This window comes from Eubalaena glacialis, chromosome 4, assembly GCF_028564815.1.
Source record: "Eubalaena glacialis isolate mEubGla1 chromosome 4, mEubGla1.1.hap2.+ XY, whole genome shotgun sequence".
In the NCBI taxonomy this organism is placed as follows: Eukaryota; Metazoa; Chordata; class Mammalia; order Artiodactyla; family Balaenidae; genus Eubalaena; species Eubalaena glacialis.
In genome coordinates, this window is record NC_083719.1 from 14,783,293 (window position 1) to 14,807,238 (window position 23,946).

Consider the following 23,946-nt stretch of genomic DNA (forward strand, 5'->3'; position numbering starts at 1 on the left):
TAAAGTCATCTGACAAAATTGTGAAAAAAGGCAATTGTTCTTTTTCATTTCCAAAACTCAAAATATTTGGCTAATTTTGTTTTTTAAAATTAACTTATCTCCGTAATGATCTTTTATAAGTGTAAGGACAGTTCTGGGAGAGCAGCTGCAAAGTATGAAACTGGATTTCCTTATTTTGTTCTCTATTTTGTTTTCTCCTGGGTAGTCTTGATGGAATTCTGAGTTGTCAGGGTGCCTCCACATCTCTCAAAATAATCCATATCTTTCAAGTCAACCCCTAAATCGTGGAGATCCTTGATTACCAAGCTGAGACGTTGAGCTGCTTTGATCATCATCCGTGTGTGTGTGTGTGTGTGTGTGTGTGTGGACCCCAGCATCTGTGGATTCACAGACTGGAATCTGTGAATGTGAGAAAGTTCCTCTACGTGCATTATTAGCAAAGTTTCACGCATTTTACTCACCAATGATAAGACCACTAGCACATTCTGGGGGATTTATAGAATAGAAAAGTCCTTCAACATCAGTTACTTTATCTCCTGTTTTTTATTTGTATTATGCAGATATACATAGCTATCTTGGAAAAGCATTCTAAGTGGAATTTGCATGTAGATAGTTTTCTGATAGGTTCAAATTGCAAAGCTGCATTTGTTTTGTAGTTGAACATTTTGGTAACATGAGGTAGATGGAATTTTTAAGGGAAATAACTTCTTTTCGCATGAAAGAACAAACTAGGAGGACTTCAACATCTTGGATGCAAATAAGGGCTGATTATGACAAATGAGCATAATTAATTTGTAAAAGAATCGTAAGCAGCTTCTTGATTCTCTTTAGCACTTCTCATTCATTTGTAATTGAAAAGGCAAATTTCTGCTAAAATAATTGTCATTCATCCTTTCTGTTCATTTCAAAGTGCCCTTCCCCTCCCAGGCAAGGCCGGCTGCCTGCATTGTAGTAGTAATACAGGATGCACCTTTGGTGAATGTCCCATCTCACTGCTGCTGAGTTCTTCTTCTGTGTTTGGCCTTTGCCTCTCCTTGTGACTTACAGGAAATAAAATATTTCTCCTCCTCGTGCAGAAAGTCTTTGAAATTCGAGTGCCTGGGGGAACTGAGACGTCGTGACTGTGTTTGGGGAATCCCGTGAGTCTGTTATAATCACCTGTGACAGTCAAGTTTCACTAATTCCAAGTAAAAAGAGACCTAAGAGGATGGTTTGGATTTTAGCGTAGTCTGCTTTCAAAGCTGCGTTATAAACAGAATAAATCTGTGTGAATAAGTAAAGTGAGGTAGGTTGGTAGAAATGTTTAATTTGCAATGGATCTTCTGCATTTAATGAAGAATTCAATAAATTTTGAATAACTACATTCACTTCTCAGATAAGCATTCGGTAAGAATCGCAATGCCCATGTTTGAGTCATCACAAAGTGTGAATCGTGATTTAGAGCAAGGAATTTTTACTGTACAGCATGCTTGGTAATGATCCCTAAGATATTTTAGGCTTAAATTAGTAAGAGGTCCAATACTAAAATGGAGGAAATAAATCTTAAAGCACCGTCTATGTTGAATGTCCTTATTTCAGTAGATGGCACCTTGGACGGCCTATTTCAGTTGACACCAAAGGAGATAACAATGTTCTGACACTGATCTTTACCTTATTAGATGCTCCCTCTTTTATGGGTGGTCTTAGGTAATTTTAATTCACCTTCTGCTTCTTTTTCGCCTTCCAACTGACTAAAGGTATAGCTTTGATTTTTCTTCATGTTACATGATAATTTATTCTAACCAGCAACGTTTATTTATGTACTTATTTGCACCCATTTTTGCAAACAAGTAAACAGTTTGGGACATGCAAATTTTTCTATATTGGTATTTATTGTAATAGTGTTTTACACACATGACATTTTAGAGATGAAATAGCTCAAGCCCTTTATTTTATAGGAAAACCTTGTAGGCCCAGAAATGTCGGGGATGAGTGGACAGTCTCAAGGACTAGAGGATGCCATTCTAACAAAGATTTTCCTTCCCTTTGGTTCAAGTGAATCTACTTTAGGTCTCCTGGTAATGATATGGTAAAATAATTTACCCACTTAATACTATAATCGGTTCACTAGGATTTTCCCATTAAAACAGACTCGTGAGTCATAGCCTAGTGTTACCTTCCAAGCTTTGATTCTATACTCTCTGTACACTTGAAGAGTTGTATGGCGTCTGTGGTACCTGTGCCAGTCTCAGGCTGGTGTGTGTTTTGAAATCTCTTGCTCCACACTGATGCCTAGCGTCAATCAGGAAATGCTGTAATTTGTCACCCACTACCCTGCAGGTGTTACAGGGTCGGAAGTTGTGGGAGTGCAAGGTGGGTGGTGGGAATGAGTACTAGAACCTTCGGGATCTTTACTGAGGCTTAGTTTTTCCTGCCTGTATAAGTCAGATGAACTTTGTCACGTTAAATACATCTTCTCTATCACCTCCACCTTCTGTTTTCAATGGACACTATGTTTGCCTTTGACTTTTTTATTAAGACAGTACACCCCTCATCAAATGTATCTGTCACAACTCCAGGATTGCTTAAGACTCACGCTGTCACCGGCGCATTCCATTTAGCAATGTCCTACAGATCAGAGTAAGGAGAGGCTGGATGACAAAGGACATTAAATGTTACACTGTGTTGCTTAAACTCAACACTGTAGTAGCCTCCTGAAGATAGACATAGCACATACTTTCTGCCTGTGGATTTAATGCATTGTTTCTTAATTCAGCATCCATGTACTGAATCCTTATTTGTGCTAAGCATACCACCAAGAAAAAAACAACATTCTTTGTTTAAAAATCCAGGACACATGGAGAAAATATTTGCAAATGAAGCAACTGACAAAGGAGTAATCTCCAAGATTTACAAGCAGCTCATGCAGCTCAATAACAAAAAAACGAACAACCCAATCCAAAAATGGGCAGAAGACCTAAATAGACATTTCTCCAAAGAAGATATACAGATTGCCAACAAACACATGAAAGGATGCTCAACATCATTAATCATTAGAGAAATGCAAATCAAAACTACAATGAGATATCATCTCACACCGGTCAGATTGGCCATCATCAAAATATCTAGAAACAATAAATGCTGGAGAGGGTGTGGAGGAAAGGGAACCCTCTTGCACTGTTGGTGGGAATGTAAATTGATACAGCCACTATGGAGAACAGTATGGAGGTTCCTTCAAAAACTACAAATAGAACTACCATACGACCCAGCAATACCACTACTGGGCATATACCCTGAGAAAACCATAATTCAAAAAGAGTCATGTACCAAAATGTTCATTGCAGCTCTATTTACAATAGCCAGGACATGGAAGCAACCTAAGTGTCCATCATCGGATGAATGGATAAAGAAGATATGGCACATATATACAATGGAATATTACTCAGCCATAAAAAGAAATGAAATGGAGGTATTTGTAGTGAGGTGGATGGAGTTAGAGTCTGTCATACAGAGTGAAGTAAGTCAGAAAGAGAAAAACAAATACAGTATGCTAACACATATATATGGAATCTAAGGGAAAAAAAAAAAAAGCCATGAAGAACCTAGTGGCAAGACGGGAATAAAGACACAGACCTACTAGAGAATGGACTTGAGGATATGGGGAGGGGGAAGGGTGAGATGTGACAGGGTGAGAGAGTGTCATGGACATATATACACTACCAAATGTACAATAGATAGCTAGTGGGAAGCAGCCGCATAGCACAGGGAGATCAGCTCGGTGCTTTGTGACCACCTAGAGGGGTGGGATGGGGAGGGTGGGAGGGAGGGAGATGCAAGAGGGAAGAGATATGGGAACATATGTATATGTATAACTGATTCACTTTGTTATAAAGCAGAAACTAACACACCATTGTAAAGCAATTATACTTCAATAAAGATGTTTAAAAAAAAAAAAAATCCGGGACACGTATAAAGAATTTTGGAAAGGTTTTCATCAAAAATGATTAAAATATGCAATAGTTTTAGGACTGGAAATGCTACATTTGCTGTTGGTGCCGGGGAGGGGTGGGGGGCAGGAAAGACACATTAAAATGTCAATATATCATGATTTTAGGCAATCATAGAAAGTGTGAACCTCCCTTGATGATTGGATATAGAAATTACGAGAAGTAAAATTGCAGCTCCTCTTGGTGTAGGTGGGCCGCCTCCCCGTCTCCTGGGCCACCAGCCTGTCTTTGTCGAGTGAGCTACACTGAGCAAGCCTGTTATGGCTCCAGAGCCCATGATGGTCTGTCTAGTGCATTAATAATCTCAGCTGCTGTAAGGTTTTTTCCGTGTGCTTTATTTTAACTCTGTTTCGAGAATTCAAAATTAGTTGTGGTGATAAGACATGATGGTTTCCTGACTCTGTGGACGAGAGAAAAGGTCCAGAAGTGATCTCAGGGGCTTGAATTTCCTGGGCTGGTTGTGGTTCACTTAGTAGCTTTATTGAATAAAAGACCAGGTGATTCATATAAAGTCATATGTTAGGATGCTGTAACCAGGGCTTTGGAAAGGGCCACCTTACCCGTTAAGTGCAAATAAATAACGATGTGAATGTACAGCAGACTCTAAAAGCATATTAGACTATTGATGAGAATGAATAATACATGTTTTCTGATAGTGTTTGCTGCATGTGGCAGGATATTTTAAAAGCGGGGAAAAAACCCCTCTGTGTGAGGTCTGCATTTAGTTAACCTTTATATTCCAAGACAAGCTTAACTGTCATCTGTCATATTTATAACAGCAGCGTCAATTCAGAGTTTTATGCTCAAAACTTGTAGACTCAATTAGGAGATACACTTTGAAGAATTGGTCTCTACGATATGCACACAGTAACCTAAAAGAAAAAGGTCTTGTCAATATTATTGTAGTGATTTCTGTGTATTCTTGTTTTAATTATGTGATGGGTTCTAGTGCTTTAGAGTTTGCCATCATGGATGATCCCTGGAACTTGGCCATGTCTCATTGAATGGAATGGACATTTCAGTTCTAATTTAGCATACTTATTTCTACTGCTAAGTGAAAGCAGAGTTTACATAACAATTTATATGGTTGTATAGACTTTCATCTTCTGAGTTTTATAACTCTTTCAAGTTATAAAACTTGAAAATTGCATGTTTCAGTGGATAGTGAGTCCGTAGTACTTACCAAGTACCCATCGTGCTTTACCAATCTTAAAAACAAAATCTTTGTTCTGGGGTCATGATATTTACGTTGAATAAATCTGAAGTTAGACTTCAGGTCGATGTTGAAGTGGGGTCAGATCTATTTTGCTGCTAAAACTTCCAGCACAATCACAATATAAAAGGGTTAAGCAATGATGATACAGGTAAATAACCAAAGATGGAGGCTTATCTAAAACCAAGACTAGATTGCATAATAAGGAAAGAATAAGGATAGTAATGAAGTTCTTAAGAATTAATGTTCCTTGTATACACTGCTATATTTAAAATAGGTAACCAACAAGGTCTTACTGTATAGCACAGGGAACTCTGCTTAATACTCTGTAATAACCTAAATGGGAAAAGAATTTGAAAAATTCATACATGAATACTGTATGAATACAGGTCTAGATGTCAGCTATGCATTTCTTATCTAAGAAACTCTTAAACCCCTTCATAATGCACTAAGCCTATTTGCTCTACTTTGCACATTAAATTCTTTCACAATAAGACCTCTCCTGGTTTAGTGGTCACTATGTTAATTCTTTAGCATTTTAAAGCATTTTGGTTGATGAAATGTCTGTCCTTTTCCTCCCAGTACTTGAGAAATCATCACTGTTATATGAAAGAACTGAGAAGATAAAGTACCAAAAGGTAAATGACTGTTTCAAAGACACATGATCAAACATTTACTCTAGAGAGACCTTATTGAGTCTTTGGTCTGGAATCATTCAGATTTGACTGCGTGCACTTGAAAGACAGCGATGCCAGTGGCCAGGCTGGGAAAACCACTGGATTTGGAATTCATTTCACTCCTCTCTTGCCCTCCCCCATCTGTATAGTTAAGGGTCCCTTCTTACCAAGCTTAATCTTGACTGACCTTTCTGAGGCTTCCGGAACCTTGCCTTATCAATTATTTGTCCTTTGTCTTTCCACTTTCGTTTCTCTCTTTATTCTTTGTCTCATCCCATCTTCCCATATATATTTTCAGTTCTTCCAACTGCTTATAAACAAATAGACAAAACTCAGTTTTGACAAAGTTGCAAATTCTTGCCTTGACATTGCTTTTACTTCACTCACGCTCTTCAGCGTGGGCCTCTGTGGATATCTTTTCTGGCTCCTCACGTGTTCTTTGAGCCTTTCCAAAGAGGCATGTGTCTTCACTCAACCTGAGTCACTCCAGGGTGAGTAGTTAACAACTCGTCACAAGATCAAATCGCACAATTCCTGTTCTTGTTTCATCTTTTTGTAGCAGAATATAACTCCTCCAAGCTGCTTCCTAAAATTCTCTCTTGATTTCTGAAACATATTTATTTTTTTCCCTTTCTGGAAAAAAGCTGGTTTTCTGCTTTCTGCCACCTAAATTCAAACATTCGATTAGGCAACCTTGATAGATTATATTCCATCATACCTCCCTCCAGGTAGGTGAGTCCTTCCTCACCGAGCTCCTAAATATAAATCAGGTTTTCTCATACTCTTGACTGGATTCTTCCTGTTGGTTTGCTCTAACATAAATACTTCCTACTTCCCTATCTTGATCTAAAGGTAGCTTAGTCATCTTTCAAGGCAGTTTATCACGATGGTTAAGAGACCTCACTCCAGAGCCAGAGTGCGAGGGTTCACACCACATCTCCAGACTACGAGTATATGATCTTGGGTAAGTTATTTGGCTCCAACATGCCTTAGTTTCCTCATGGTAAAGTGGAAGTAGTAATAATTTCTTCCTTGTAGGATTGATGAGACAGTTAATGGGTTAATATATGTAAAGATTAAATAGTAAGACAGTTCTAGACAGAGTAAGTTCTGTGTGTATGAGTACTTTTGATATTTCTACTCTCTCAAACTCCACCTTGTCTATAAAACTTTTCTCATCTCCTGAGTCCAACTAAAGGTCATCTCTTCTGGGAAAACTGGGTTTTTCTTGCTCTCTTATGAGGCTTAACTTACTCTAATTTTAATTGTCTCTGTCTTAACCTAGATTAGAGTAGGCTCTTTGCTCTCATATGTTCTCATATCTTACTTAACTTCAAAAAAATTTTCTTTTCCTATTAAAGATCAAGTCTATTTTTCCCTAAAATAATTTCTGAAGATTTGAAGGTCTTGAGACTATTCTGTGTTTTGAATTTTTGATGAGAGATCCCCAAAGATACTTTGAGGATGCTCTGTAGGGCTAGCCTGAACTTCATGAAGGAGAATAATGGAAGTGTCACTTGTGATTAATTTCCTTTTCTATAGGAGGGCTTTCTGACTGTGTAGCTCTAACTCATCTTACCCACCTCTTTGGGAAAATTGGGTTGTAGCAGTGTATGTGTATCTCTGTGTTTTTCAAATATTTCTTGCACATTTTACAGTACATTTTTACAATGTTGAACATTTTTATTGTGACAAGGAAATAAATTCTCTTGAAAATGTTTTCTTTAAAATTTTACTCTTGTATTTAATAGGTTGGCGTTAGAAATTTTGCCATGGGTTGACAGCTCTTACTATAGTACCCTCTCCCCAGAGGACATTCCGATACCCTAAATGTTGGTGATGTCACAATTGCTGAATGGAAGCTTTCACTGAATCAGATACTGAGAACAATAATTCCAACAATAGAAATTGTCACCAGGCATTCATAAAACCTGAGAGCAAATCATTATGACAAAGTGCATCCTGATGGGAATACCAAAAATACACATAGGCTACATTATCTTTATTTCATTTTCCTCTTTTAGAATAAAAGTTTTGATATTTGAAAGAAAAGGGACAGTTGTTTGTTGAAAATAGAAATTGTTGGACATAACCAACCATATGTTTTAGATTTTTTTTCCCTGTGTTCTTACTGAAAATGTATTTTGAATTTGTTGTGTTTCTCCATACTTTGTAAATTCTTTCCTTAAGGTAAAAAAAATTTTTTTTTCCTTTCTCTTATCCCAACATTTGCTTCAGCTAGGTTTGACCAACATGTTGGATTCTTTCAGCCTGAGTCATTGTAAAGCCAACAGGTCTGGTGTTGTTTGTCTGCAGATGCAACTTATGAGTCAGTTCTAAGTTCGTATGTTACTTTAAAAAAATCAGTAGTGGATTATCTTTTACTTAAACCTGTTGAACCTCTGCAGCCTTGAATTTGCAGAGTGACACTGTTAATGTGCCATGGTCACATGTTTAACTTTGTCAGGAAACATTGGTTCATTTTCATATGTTATCAAGACAAGAAACAGTCCCTTTTTGATTCCGTATCCATCTTATAATCAGAAGAAAATATACCTGCCTCACAGATGGAAACAGAATCAAAAGGAGACTGTTTTTTGTCTTGACCACACCGTGAAGCAGCAATCAAACCAGAAATAACACTTCAGTCTCTGACACATACTGTTGCATATTCAGATTGGGTTTTGCTATAGACTTGGAGTCATCTTTTTCATTGTAATCTGTTTGACATCCTCCCTAAGAACTTTAGTCTCCTGGTTCTAGATGACATGGTTAATTAATCCAAATTTGTATTTTCAAAATAGAAACTTGGCAATGGATGGGACCTTTGTATGATTCAAACTGTCCTATATAGAAAATGCCTAGATATTAGTGTAGAGAGAGAAGATATAAATAGGAATAGCATTGGAAGTCATAATATAGTAACTTTCAGACCATATGTAGAAATACTATTATCAGTCATTTTCTTGTTTTGTTTTATACACCAGTTAACGTATGCCAATGATTTTCATTGTCACAGAATTGCATTGTCGTTCATTGACAGAGTAGCAAAAATGTAGAAGTATGCAAATGAGAAATGGAATTGGGAGATGTCATGGAATATGTACTAATTGAAGGAAGAATACAGTGCATGTAATCCCCGTGGTTTTGGGGTAGTTAATGCCTGGAAACTGTGTCATTATGCAAGGTTGCATTTTCTGAAGAGGGTCAGTGCTATAATTGGGGCTTGCATTTTTTTATCTGAAGATGTGGGAAGCTTTAACTAATGGATATAACCAACAAAGTGCTACCTAAATGAAAATTCAGCAGTCACAAATGGTGGTCATCTGCACATCGAAACATCTAAAATTCAGTACATGGGCTGAGATAAACACTAACATTTAATTACCAATAATTTTGCTTGCCAGCAGAATGCAGAATGGTTCTTGAAAGCTCTTTGGATAATGCAGCTCTCTAGAGGGACTCTTCTAGGATGCCTGATGGTATGCTATTACTTAGACCTGCCTCAAAGGACTGAAATTTTAAAGTTGGTGATGACCGTTCTCTTGTTGTTTCTCCTACTCAAAACTCCTTTTGATCCAACACTTCCCCCTTCTCCCTCACTTGCACTCAATCAGCCTACTTAGCAAGTATTTTACTTCAAAGACTAAAGAAAGGAAACAGTAAATGATCGCTCCCAGAAACCTCACATTTTATTGGAAAGCCATAAGAACAACTTCCGTAACGGCTAAAATTTTGATTAGATCCTATCCTGGTAGGTAGGGTTGTGCCTGTGTCTTAAAACACTGGCAGTTGTCTTAACCGAAACCAAAGGAATATATGGGGAGAGGGACGGAGCTGTGTGTTTTCACTTGGTAGCCAGAGCATTTGAGAGCCTCAGTCACTGGAAGGGACAGAACTGTCTTCTGTAGAGACTACTGAGGACCAGGTCAGCTCCATGGGTCCACTCACCACAGTCTGGCTCCTTTCTTAACACTGGAGAACAGGAAAACTGTTCCAATGGGCTTCTATTCCTAATACCATTGCTTTACCTTTAGTGCAGAATGGAGTCAAGGTTTAAATCCTTTACTGCTGGATACTTTTGTCTTGCCTCCAAAGGTGTCCTGCTAGAGAAGCTTATGGGATCGAATATTTGGCTTCAGTTTCTGTAAGTTAAAATGCAGAAAAAGATTGGTTCCAGTGGAGGAGCAGATATTCAGAAGGAGAATAGGGAGGGTGAAGAGAGACTCTTCAAAACGAGAGACTTTCTCTTTCTCCAGACTCTCTCCCTCTCTCTTTTATGTGTGGGTAATGAATCTTTGCCCTTACTGTGTTAAAAGTCACCGTGACCTCATGCTGATATTCCCAAAGCAAAGCTGTTGGTATTAAAAACCTATAGCTGACCTGGAACTCTTTCCCAACCTATGATAAACTCCAAACAAAATCTTCTATGTTGCATTCTAACAGCTCTGTAAAAATGGTTCTGTGTCCTAGTTTTGTTTGGTGTAGCTTTCCAATACAATCGATGTAGAAATGAATTACCCCTTGACTTTGGAAATAAGCAATTCATGAGAGATTTCTTAGATAAAACTATTTAGTCAGGTTCTGAACATACAAGAGAATCCATGAAAAGATACAGGCCTTTATGAACAAGTGAAAATTTTTTTTTCTTAGAAGAAATATTCCATTTTCTGGGCTCAATTCAAAACAAAACAAAACAAAACTTGTTCCTTCCAATAGTGTTTGCTTATGTGTTCACCTCTTCGGACTTGTTGAAGGAAGGAAAAGGGAATGGCTCCACAGTTAAAACCTTCAACTTTGGCAAAACTGAGACCATTTTTGTGGTATCAGACAATCTTAACACTTATTCTTGCTCAGGAATTTAATCCACTTTCTTCGTAAAATTCAAGATACTTTATCATATTTTTTTTCCATGAGAAGATTAACCTAGGTATAAATAAAATTACCCTTCATACTTTAAAGATCCCTTGCGAACTTTGGGGGACAAAGGAGTCTCTAGTTAGGAACTTGAGAATTTTAGCATTTATTGAGGAACAAGTGAATCCAGCCTCTACTTAGATAATTTTTCTCACCAGTAGCAAGTGGATGAAAGCTGGTTTCTGGCAGACAAAATACACCCCGTCGGGAGGCCACACATGACTAAGTGCTCAGTGTTAGTGCCCTATGAAATGGCAAATCTTGCTTTAGAATAAAGTCAAGCCTTGCATTTGCATTGAACGTGCGTTCCCGAAGGATTTGCAGACACTGTTCGCAATATCAACTAGTTCTGGATGAGGTAGTGGAGATGGTGAGGGCAAGAAAATAATTTCTACATTGCACCAGTTTATGTTTCATAACTGGTTTTTATATATAGGAAACAGAAAATTTGGGCATAGAGCAAATCTTGCCAAGCAGAACCACCAGTGGTTGGTAGGTTACCCATCAAAAGGAAGTAAAGTGGAAACAACTGAGCATCTTCTATAAACACAACGCTATGAAGTAGTTCTGCATAAGCAAAGCTAATGAAACCGAATTTTTCTAGCACTGATATCTTCATCTAAGATGTCTTCAATGTTCAGTTCCATTCCCATTCATTACTTACAGAACTGACACATTATCCTGAAAACATTTCCTAAACGTAATTGAAAACATTAAAAAGTCTGGTATTTGATAAACATTTGGATGTTGTTTTACAAATTTTTATTTCTGATTTTTAACAAGCTTCACACATGTTAAAATTATGTATAAAGAAATCCAATCATACCAATAAACCAACTGGTTGCCAATTTGATCTTCAGGGTGAAAGATGGTGTAAGTTTTTATGGTAATAATTAACAGGAGTATAGAACTTTATTGATTGTCTTCATCCATTTGGGCTGCTCTAACAAAGTATCATACCCTGGTGGCTTATAAACAATAGAAATTTATTTCTCATAATTCTGGAGGCTGTAGAATTTCAAGATCAGGGTGCCAGTATGGTTGGGTTCTGGTGAAGGCCCTTTTCTGTGTTGTAGACTGCCATCTTCTTGCTGTATCCGCATATACTGTAAGGGGCCAGAAAGCTCTATGGGGGGCCCTTTTATAAGGGCACTAATCCCATTCATGAGGAGTCTGCCTCATGACCTAATCACCTTCCAAATGTCCCAGTTCCTAATACCATAACCTTGGAGGTTAGGTTTCAGGATATGAATTTTGGGGAGACACAAACATTCAGACCATAGCATTGATCACAGCACATTTTTCTCACACATACCTTATTGTTTAGTGCTATAAACATCCATAATATATACGTAATTTTTTTTTTCAGAAAAAGAATAAACTAAATATCTTCATTTTACTGAATGGGAAATTTGAGACCCAGAGGGGGAAGTGACTTGCTCAGAGTTTTATAGCAAATTATTGACAGCTGGGACCAGCATTCAATGTGCATGCTATGTTTAGCAAACTTCATACTGAGTGAGTGCTAGGTGGCTTGTTTTTGACATGAGTCGTAAAGAAAATATTTATAATTTAATTTTTTCTAAATGACATTTTGTCCTCTGCCTATCTACCTTTATTTTCTCAAAATGAAAGACTAAGTTTTAATTCAGTAGGCTATGCTGATAGATTGATTTATTTCAAGGTGAGAAAAACAATCAGGTGCATATTAGGAAAGTTCTGGATGAGTTGATCATATTAGAATTTGCAAGAATGGTGATTGTTTAGTGAAACCCCATGATAATTCAGCTTATACAGAGGTGATTTTGCCCAGTGTGTCCTGGGATTGTGTGTACAAAATAAACACAACTTAGCTGATTTGAATGGCTAAGGACCATCTTCCGTGTTCCCTGACGGGCTTCCTGGAGCGAAAGGAACAAAGAATTTGAAGAGCTTTGTAGAGGTGATTATCTTGTCTATTAGAGTATCTTTATTACAGCATAGCATTTCAAATTATTTCTTGCCCAGAACCCCCCAAAGAAATTTTTTTTTTAATTTTAGGTTTGCTAGGGTGGCATATGTAGGATCATATATTTTTTTCTTATAGATCTATATTTGTATTCAACTTGGTAGTTGAACATTAGCTTGTAAACAGGATTTCCTTTTACAAGAAAAGAAATACTTGTTAGCTCTAAGACTCAACAAAATCCTCCAAATATTTGCTTTGGAGAAAAATTTAAAATCTAATATTTAGGCCACTTATTATTTACTTCATTTACTTATTTCTGAGGACAAAAAATTCCTCACCTTACCTAGCCTGCCTAACTAGGAATTTAGTCTATCACATGGATGCCATCTCTTTCTGGGACCCTGACGGGAGGTGTAGGCAAAGGAGAACTGGGCCTGGGGGCTCCGTAACTGCGACTGATCTTCTCTCTAACTTTCACAGCTTCTCTCCTGTTTTCCCACCTACCATCCAAGGTTGCTTTGATCACATAACGGTGCTAGAATGTCACTTTCTCTCTTCACCAAAAAGCAGAATTTTAATTCTTCTGGACTATTTGTTTATAGCCAAGTGGGATTAATTAACTAGATAGAGGCTCACTTTGATAAGATGGGGGGAATAAGTCACAAGACAGCTGTGGGAGATTTAAAACACTGTTCGTTAGTGCCTAAAAAATATTAAATGATTTGGGACTTTATACAAGAAAAATGTCATCTGTGGAAAATTTAAAAAAAAAAAAAAGGTGGTGACATTTGACTGTCACCTTCCCTCACAGACATTCTATGTTTAGCTTATTAGCCAAGATAAAGTGTAGATCAATTTTTTTTTTGTCTTTCACGTATGTATATAATATGAGTCAGTAAATGAGTTTTAATTGAAGAATTTGGGTTCTCTTTTCATCCTGATGACTGAAAGGGACTTTTTTTCTTCTTTCCTTGGACCAGGTGATGGAGAGGTAGTGGGAAGATGAAATGATATTTCTTCTATGATCACTCCAGTATCAGATCAAATTGGGAGGAGTTAGATTTGATGACTGATCTATAATTTTTACTTCTGTCTGGAAAATGATTTCTTGGTATAAGAGACTGTTTATATTTTTAAAAGACTTGTAACCTCGAGAATCTTAAGTACATAAAAGATTCAAATCAAAGAAGTAGACTGATTTTAATATTAGCAGTATGGTGGTAGTATGGTGACAACAGATAACTGTACAAACTTCTTTTCCACGTATATCCAGTCAGCAGGAGCATGCTTGGAACACAATTACCAAAAATCTTCTTGATGCCATTTAAAAATATTTTTTAAATATTTTAATGACAGTGCTTCTAATTCCTGATTCTAGAACTTGTGTGTGTTTGTGGGTGTGGAACCTGTGTTCTACCTTTCTCTTGGGGTTTAGAAGCACAGAATTATCTAAGAATTGCAAAACTAAATGATGGGGAAAGGAACTAACATTTATTGCAGGCGCATGAAATGTCAAACATTGTACTGATGCCTCACATAAAATTTTCCTAAGATTGACCTTTCTTATCGTACAGGAAATGAAAGGACAATGAGGGTAAGTAACTTGCCCAAGGATTCAGGGCCGGTGTGCTGTGGAGATGGGATTCGTAACAACATCTACCATGATGCAATGTGCAAAGTCTCCATGAAATAATTCCTGTCCAACATTTTCCAGATTAAACACAGTGAAGTTCCTCTCTCTTGCTGTTGGTTGTTAGTTGTTTTCTGTGCCGATCTGAAGCCATCAGTCTTCAAATAGTTTTGGCCCTTGGAACTTAGAATTCTTTTGTAATTTCAAAGGACAACTCCGGAGTTTGCTTTCCTTTGAGATGCTGTAACTAATAACTCAACTTTAGTGTTTGGTTATTGTATCAACATGGAGAGCTTTAGTTCCAGTCCATCAGCTTGGGTGTGAGTTTTCTTGCTGTGTCACTCTATGGCTAGTGAATGTCCCAAATGTGGAGAAACGCAAAGGTAGTCCCAGCCCTTTCATTGTAGCTTAGATTTGGGTTTAAGTGCCTTCCAGCATGGATTACTAGTTGCTGTGTTGTTTTTGTTTTGTTTTGTTTGTTTGTTTAACTGCCTTTTTTTTTTAAACTTAGAAGTTCCAGCTTCTGAATTTCTATACCAACTGATTTCTTTCAAAATTAGAAGTAATAGAAATGAGAAATAATTAAAATATATGCCCACCACTCTCCTTATTTCCTAAGGATTTGATACACATCTCCATTGGCAAATGGGGTGGTAAAAAGTTTAGGGGCAAAGGGTACCTGAAATTCTGAATTTCATCCTTGTCTTGTCAACATCTTGAATTTTGAATCACCCTAGATCTGCACCAACCTTGTGACCCAAGGTGGGTACCATTCCTGAGACAAGAGCTCTGCCCTTTTGCCAACTTCTTGGTGGGGTTCCCTGTAACCTCCTAGACAGTGCCCTCCTGCCTTACCTAATTTTGTTGGCTTGGCCTTTTGCTTATGACACCGCTGCATGAACTCAGCTAGTTAGAATTTCCATATGGGTAAAAGGAGGACACTAATGGTATACTTACGACCTCATGGTCCTGTTGGGAAGATTTAATAAAATAGTTTAGTAATGTGTTTGGAATTAGGATTGTGCTGGACCCCTGGAAACAGTTAATAGATTTTAAGTTATAATTTTAATTTATCCCTGGCTGTTGGCAAGGTTTTCACCCATATTGTCTTGGGAAATAACCAGACTGCCCTGCTTTTCCAGGGTTCTGGTGGATTCTATAAGCCTCTCTCTGATACCTCACTATAACTAACATGAGAAAGTTTGCAAAAGTAGGAGTGTTTATTAACTTTGAAAGGCAAACAGGAATGGAGACACACTTTCTTACTTAGAATTTGATTATGTACATTCATTTCCTACCCAGAAATAAAGAATAGAAAGTGGCCCTAACTGTGTTTCAGAACACCAATTTTAGTAAAGTAGATTTTAGGTTTGTAAACCAACATGACTTTAAGCCTCTGGGGATAGCTGCATAGAATTTCATGCCTTGTGGGTCAGAAAGGGGCACTCATGTGTTATGTTCATACACACACTACATTTATCCTTTGTTTTCTATTCTATAATTTCTAAGTTGGTGTATGGGTTTCTATTATAGAATTGGGAGAAGATCCTAAAGGCAGGCCTGTCAGGTTTTCTCTTTCTTAGCTCTAAACTAATGTACCAAAATATCTTGAAATATCAGAGCTGACATTTTGACGTGCACCATTCATGCATACTGGGTAATTAAGAATTCAATGAAAGAGTTATAAACTACAATTTAAAATACTGCTCCAGTTTATTTCTTCAGATTTTCATCTATTGTTTTGGGATTGCTTACAGGATAAAGGTGCATTTAAAGTATTTTTACCATGTATGTTTGCTCCCACTTCTGATGGAGAAATAACCAAAAATTAAGTCAAATAGAGCCTGTCGGATGTCTGAAGTAGGTTATGACCAAAAGCCACTCTCTTTTTAGAAAGAAATGTGTAAGAGAAATTCTTACTTTGATAACGTAATAAAGGCCTTCCTTGAGAATTGGAGCAGTATTTTCGTCATCCTTCGGTTTGTTCCTTTTTTTTTCTTCCCCAGTTTCGGACAGGAGATTCACGTATAGAGTGGTGAGACAAATTTTGACTGAAGAATAGCACTCTTCTACCTAACATCCGGCTTCTAAATAAGATAAATGTAGGTTATCACTGTCCTGAGTCATGATTCCAAGGAATGGAATGTATAAGCAGCAAATTTTCTGTTCTAAATGGAAAATACTTTTTAAAAAAAACCAAAAAGATTGGTCAAAGAGTACAGTATAATTCTGCCAGGAGACAGCCCTGAACTAGAACAGAACCAGAGGTCTCACCTGTACACCGGTACATGGGGCACAGGGCAAGGCGTGTGTCCTCTCTCTTTTTCTCTCTCTTTCTCTCCTGGACTTATTTGTGTGGACTAAAGAGGATATTGCCATATAATTTCTGCCATGCTTCGTCAAGGAAAGGCAACAGATTTTCCTCTAAAGAGCAACATTTCGGTGGATTCCCACTGATATATGATGCCGTAAAAATACACTTGAACAAAAAGAAATGGAGTGCCTGTTTAGCTCCGACAACGGTTCTGGATTGAATTTATTATTTTTAAATTTATAATTGATTACTGATTTGGATTAATGCTTTAGTACCAGAGGAGAAAAATTCAGGATCCAAATATATTCATAGAATAAAAGTGTCAACCTCCAGGAAGTTGGAGACTTAACTTTGAGTGAAATAGGCTGTTAATGACCATTGAAGTTGCGTATCTAGTTTGACTTCTCATCAAGAGATTGATAGTGAAGGACACTTTTATATTACTATGGAACTATTTCTTTTAAGCCAAAAATACCTTGAAAAGCAATGAATACAAGTATGACACAACTAACAAACTAAATGTAACTGGCAACACCATGCTTTTCATTTTCTGCGTGATAGTTTTCCTTTAATGGGTGCTTCTTAATAATGAGATAGACTAAATCCTCCTTGCATTTGGTCTTTGAAGATGTGTGTGCATATATGTACATATATATGAATGATGGAGTTTGAAAAGAGTTTGGAGTTTGAGATTCTTTTCTTGAAATTTGTGATTTTCCAGCTGTGCCATTTCTTTGCAAAGTGTTTTAAAGTTATGACACCTTTTACTAGCTTTACTATAGACCTAAAATGGCTGTCACTGCCATTTTGTTCAAGACTTGGTGTTTGAGCCGGATATCGGAAAGCAGATAAAACAAATACTGCACCACTTCTCTTTACAATTGACAGGCTTAGTCTTCTTTTAATCACTGATTCTTTGATCTCAGCTTGGTATGTCCTTGGCTTACTATGATTAGACACTTTACTTTTTTTTATGACTCCTTTTTTTTTTTTTTAATTGTGGCAAAATACATGTAGCATAAGATTTTCCATGTTTTCCAGTCTAAAGTGTACAGTTCAGTAGTGTTCTGAGCTGTTTACTTTGTAAACAGAGCAAGCATCTTCCTCCATTGGGGCTGCTATAACAAATTACCATAGACCGAGTGGCTTGTAAACAACAGAAATTTATTTCTCACACCTCTGCAGGCTGGGAAGTCCCAGACCAAGGTGCAGGCAGATTTGGTGTCTGGTAGGCCCTGCTTTGTGATTGTAGATGGCTGGTTTCTGGCTGCGTGGGCACATGGGGAAAGGGGCCAGAGAGCTCTGTGGTGGGGTATCTCCTGTGAGGTCACTGATCCCATCCATGAGGTCTCCACCCACAACTCCCAAAGGCCCCTCCTCCTAATACCGTCACACTGGGGGTTAGGATTTCAACCTATGAATTTGGGAGGACACAGACATTTGGTCTAGAGCCACGAGTAACTCTTTCTCGTTTTGTGTTATGTTTTGTTACAGAACTCCAAGATGGGAGGCAAGCTGAGCAAGAAGAAGAAGGGGTACAATGTGAATGATGAGAAGGCCAAGGACAAAGACAAGAAGGCAGAAGGAGCCGGGACAGAAGAGGAGGGAACCCCGAAGGAGAATGAGACCCAGGCGGCTGCAGAGACCCCAGAGGTGAAGGAGGGCAAGGAGGAGAAGCCAGAGAAGGATGCCCAGGACGCTGCCAACAAGCCCGAAGACAAGGAAGGCGAGAAAGACACAGAGGCGGCCAAGGAAGACGCCCCGAAGGCAGAGCCCGAGCAGATCGAGGGAACCGAGGGGAAGCCCGAGCCCCCGAAGGATGCTGAGCAGGAGCCGGCGGCCGCCTCGGGCCCCGCTGCGGGCGGCGATGCCCCCAAAGCTTCGGAGACCGAGGCGGCGGAGCCCGCGGCCCCCAGCAAGGATGACAAGAGCAAGGAGGGAGGGGAACCCACAAAGACTGAGGCTCCCGCAGCTCCTGCCGCGCAGGAGACGAAAAGTGACGGGGCCCCAGCTTCAGACTCAAAACCCAGCAGCACTGAGGCTGCCCCATCCTCCAAGGAGACCCCGGCAGCCACGGAAGCACCCAGTTCCACGCCCAAGGCCCAGGCCCCCGCAGCCCCCGCAGACGAGGTCAAACCCGCCGAGACCCCGGCAGCTAATTCTGATCAAACCGTAGCAGTGAAAGAGTAACAAGGACAGCCTATGGAAAAAAAGAATACCGCTTAACGACGACCTGTCTCTCTGTCTCTCTCTGTCTCTCTCTCTGTCTCTCTCTGTCTCTCTCTCTCTCTCCTATACTAACTTGTTTCAGATTGGAAGTAATGATATGTATTGCCCAAGAATAAGGATGTGTTCCCATCAAGGGAGGGGGGGGGGGGAGAATCCAAATAGTATTTTTGTGGGGAAATATCTAATATACCTTCGGTCAACTCTACCAATCAGTCCTGGATTTGAAAGATCAATGTCTGAAAGTACAGTACATATTTTGTACCTGAACTGCTGTTACATGCACTCCGCCACTAAGATCTGAGCATCTTGTCTTCTGCAAGGGGAGTTGGGAGTGATGCGTTTGATTCTGCCCGCAGGGCCTGTGCCGAGGCAATCAGATCTTTATGAAAGCAGTATTTTCTGTGTGTTCTTTTTCATTTACAGCCTTTCTTATTTTGATATTTTTTTAATGTTGTGGATGAATGCCAACTTTCAGACAGCCCACGTAGCCTGTCCACATGTATCTCAATGCCAATACTCCATTCTTCCTTCCCAGGTCTTTTTGGGAGTAACAAACATTCTCTCATCCTACTTAGCCTCCCTAGATTTCTCATGACGAGTTAATGCATGTCCGTGGTTGGGTGCACCTGTAGTTCTGTTTATTGGTCAGTGGAAATGAAAAAAAAAAAAAAAAGTCTGCGTTCATTGCAGTTCCAGTTTTCTCTTCCATTCTGTGTCACAGACACCAACACACCACTCATTGGAAAATGGAAAAAAATAAAAATTAAAAAAAAACAAAAAAAATGTACAATGGATGCATTGAAATTATATGTAATTGTATAAATGGTGCAACAGTAATAAAGTTAAACAATTAAACTGAAGTCACGAGGATTACTGGTTTCTTTTACCACCAGCACGCTGGCCCCTGCTCTGTAATCACCTCAGTAGAGAACAGAACAATGTATTGGGCATTTTCATGGGTATATTTGGATAGAAGTATAAAGCAGGATCCTCAATGTTATCTTTTTAAAAAATTAGCTGGATCTGTGTCAGTAAATCTTGGAAGAAGGTAAACTGAAGACTTACTATGTCTATGGAGATACACCCTATTAAAAAATGTGGGTGTTTTAACTTAATTTAAAATTTACTTAAACGTCACAGATATTTTGAATAAAATACATTATAAGACAATAAATGGATTTGAACTTGAAGGCTGGGTAGAAGAGAATTATAAGGTCTTATAGAAACATCACATGTATGTAAGTTGTGAAGCCACTGAAGATTGTTTCGTTTTATTTGTTTATGTACCGTAGTCATGATAGAGCCCAGAAAGGGGACCTGAGTGTTGTGAGCAGTCCATGAGATAGCAGTGGAGTGAAAGCAAGCATGGAACTGGCCTTTACAGTGACCGGATTCCTGTTCACATTTTGCCTTGACTAATGACTTGACTAATGACTCATGGCTTTTAAGTCACATCCAACCTGCAGGCTTCTCTGCTCTACCTACAAGATGGTTAAGGCAAAGCCCCTTTTACTTCTGAAATATTTAATAGTTTGTATATATGTCTGATGACGATTTTATAGGATGAATAGGTATATACCAACAGATGTGATGTCACCTCTGTCCCTCGGTCTCTCCCCCAGAGCTGGAATAGTGACCCTTAGTTTGCTCATGTATTCTGTAGATGGGGAAGGGGCTGGAGAATTGGTGTCAGCAGTGGCTTTTATGGGGCAGCCAGGCACACGTATCAATTCTATAACGTAAGAAAAGAAGGAATTGTCTCTAATCTCTTGGTAGTGATTTTGGTCTTTCCGATTGGATATTAGAAACCAAATCTCAAATATAAAACACTTAAAAATGAATTTAATGCTAGCCACTACAAAGATTTCTCATGATTGAATCAGTTAAATGGCAGGTTTTGGGGAGAGTGGGATTGGGTGGTAATTACCTAGAGTAGTAAATACAGTTTCACCCTGTAACCTAGAAAATTTTCTTTACAATTTGTGAAGGGCCAATATACTGGAATTAATTCTCAGATGGACACTAGTGATACAGTGGGTGAGGATGAACCTTCTTCGGTTCTTAACGGGTTACATTACACATGGTTAAATAAAAAAGGAGAAAAAAGTCCCCTCCAATTATCGTCTCAGTAGTCTAGTATGTACCACACCTGAGATATTGCCAGTGGGTAATATTGGAGAAGAAGAAATGGTGAAACTGGATACTAGGCCAATATACCTGTTGGGTTTAATTCATATCTATGGTCAACTTTTGGCACTTTTGGTTCTTGTTTCTATAGTGAAATAAATTTGAACTCTTAATGCTTGAAAGCACAACAAACAAGAAATATGTAAACACATTAACCACCAAGCAACTGTTTTAGGTAAGCAAAATAGCAGAGGAATGTCCAAATTATTACTGGTGTGTCCTAGCAGATGTAAAATAGCTCAAGGGTAGGTTGGTCGTGGTGGTGGGGAGGTAACAGATTCTATGAACCATGGAGAACTTTTAAATAGTTACTCATATTAAATACCACGCATTTCTTGCAGATAGATGTGCTTGATGGAAGTCATATAAATTCACTCTTTTCATCTCTTAATAAAAAAATTCACTAGGATTTTGGGTGATTAGAACAATCAAATCAGCCTCCTGGATTAGCGTTTATCACTATAAATTGCCGTTTAGGGATAAACGAAACTAAGGAGGCATTTTTCCTAGTTTATTTACACTTAAAGTTGTTTTTTGTGGGAGAATTAAAATCTGAGCCGTTTTTCTTTTTTCTAACTCTAGTAGGTGTTCCAGCAATTAAAAAGTATCAGAAATGTGGTCCTCCAAATACTGAAATCAGAATTTTAACCTGTGGCTCATGACATTTAATTTTACCATAGTTAAGAAAAACTTAGTTTGACATTGTATATTCAGCAGAACGTGTTTTGTGTGTGGGAGTGATGGGCTCAGTCAGGAAGGAACGACGTTGAGCATCCATTTTAACTTTGGAGGAACCTCGATTGCTCCCTTCTCATGAATGATCTTAAATAAAGTGAAGGTAATGCACAGACTTTGCTTAACTGGCAAGTTATTTGGAGACTCCCCACATGTTTGGCTTAACTACCTCATGCGTGTTTAACGTCTGCTTTACGAAGAAGAAAGGGTTCCAGGACCTAACACTTGCTGGGTGCCTATGGACATACTGCAGGTAGGAAACTTAACAGGAATTGAAATGAATTTGTCCACAGTGACCAGCTTTGTCCCTCTACCTTGGGTGTCCTGTCCAGCAGCTGACACTGCCTCTGCATGATAGGGATGGACCCCAGTCCTCAAGAGCTGGGGTGTGCCATGGTGATCCTACCTGGCCTCAACCCTAAGAGCAGGCCATCTTCAGTCTGTCCCTGGCCACTGAGGCAGAGGCCACACATGGCCACCATCCAGGAATGCCATTTGCCATTCTTAGAGGGTGTCCTTCCTTTCAGTGGGGTCGGACCCAGGTCCAGTGTATATTGTCAACCTCCAGGTACTGATGGGATCTAGACATTCTTTAGCTGCCTAAGTTGGGAAAATGACTAGGTACCAGCAACTACACACTTTGTTCTCATAAAGCATCCTGCAAGCTTAATTTTCATTAAATGAAATACCATGGTATATTGAAACACAAATATTTCTTCATTGAAACATTCAGCATATCAACTGATGTCCACTGTCAGAGCTGGCTTTGGGACACCCATCTTATGTTGTTCCTTTACATATATAAAGCTTTGACATACAGCAATTTCAGTCAAGTTTCATTTATGGGAAAATAATCTACTATTTAGAGAATTAACTATTTTGTTGTTATCCAGTTCTTGTCTCAAGATTGATGAGCTTAATCTCCATTCTTTTGATTTCTATTTTCCAGAGTAACAGCACAGTTATTTTGATCTTTATTTTTAACTAATTTACACAATAATGGAAATCAGATGCTTGGAAGATAATTTTAAGAATATACCAAATAGCAGTGCCACTAATATTTGTGGGATTAATAGGACGAGCTTTTCTATGCATCCTTATAAAAGGAGGCAAAATTTGTTTCATTGATAACTGACACTGTTTTTGGTCAGCCAAGTAGTTCATATTTTAAACGTTTAGCTCAGGGACTGCTATTTGGCTAGAATGTCACATTTTTTTACCCTTTCTGTTCATGAAAAAGTTAAGAGAGTAATGTAGAGAGTTTTTCATAAAGGTATATGTCTTTGATTAAGAAAACAAGCTATTTCTTTTTATGAGCCTATATGCTGCATGCCTTTTTAAGGATAGAAATTTTATTAGCATATGAAATCTCGAAATCCAGGAACCATTGGTTCAGTACATTTCTACAAGTTTTTCTCAGTCTTCATTTTATTAAAAGCAATTTTCCTTCTGAAGCTGTATACTTCCACTCATTTACATATTTGAATTCCTAGAGGGAATATCTATTTAAAGAAGAACTATGCTCTTGAAAAAGAATACTTAGTACAACTGTACACATTGAAATAGAAGAATCAAATAGCAATATCATATATCTCTATCTCATGTACACTTGACCTTCATATTTTCCTAAGGTCCAAATATCACATTTGTTCCTCATTTTGTTCCCTTTGAAGGTAGTTTTATGTTTCCCCCAAGTTTCCCTCTGAGTCCAGGAAAATTCACATTTAATATCATTCACTTATAAATTAATTAACCTTCTATAATGTATCCACCTCTTTTGTTTTAACTCCCTCAGGTTCATGTCTTTAATGGTCGAATGACAAAATGATAGAGCAATAAGCACCAATTTAGAATCATCTAGAAAGCTTTCATATTTGCTTTCTTCACATATGGTTTTGCTTATATAGCCCAGGATTTAAAAGAGTAAGAGTAAAAGTGTCTCAAAAATGATGTATTGGGGAATTCTCATCTTGAATATGGCTTTACATGTATTTCCCTAATTCTGAGGCAGAGTTCCAGATAACAAAAAGAAAGCCAGACAAGCTGTGGGCTTCCCTGAAGTCATGGGTGTGGGAAGGTTTACTAAAACTTAAAAAGAAATCTATTTTTT

At 38.3% G+C, this 23,946-nt stretch overlaps 1 protein-coding gene across 1 annotated transcript in view; it reads left to right on the forward strand.

The window, feature by feature from the left end:
* Nucleotides 1-19,738, forward strand: part of BASP1 (brain abundant membrane attached signal protein 1) — a 51,290-nt gene extending 31,552 nt beyond the window's left edge. Inside the window, exon 2 of the mRNA XM_061187668.1 lies at nt 18,180-19,738. Coding sequence (XP_061043651.1) covers nt 18,189-18,875 — 687 coding nt within the window. The 5' untranslated portion in view covers nt 18,180-18,188 and the 3' untranslated portion in view covers nt 18,876-19,738. The remainder of the gene's footprint in view (nt 1-18,179) is intronic.
* The last annotated feature ends 4,208 nt before the right edge of the window (nt 19,739-23,946 follow it).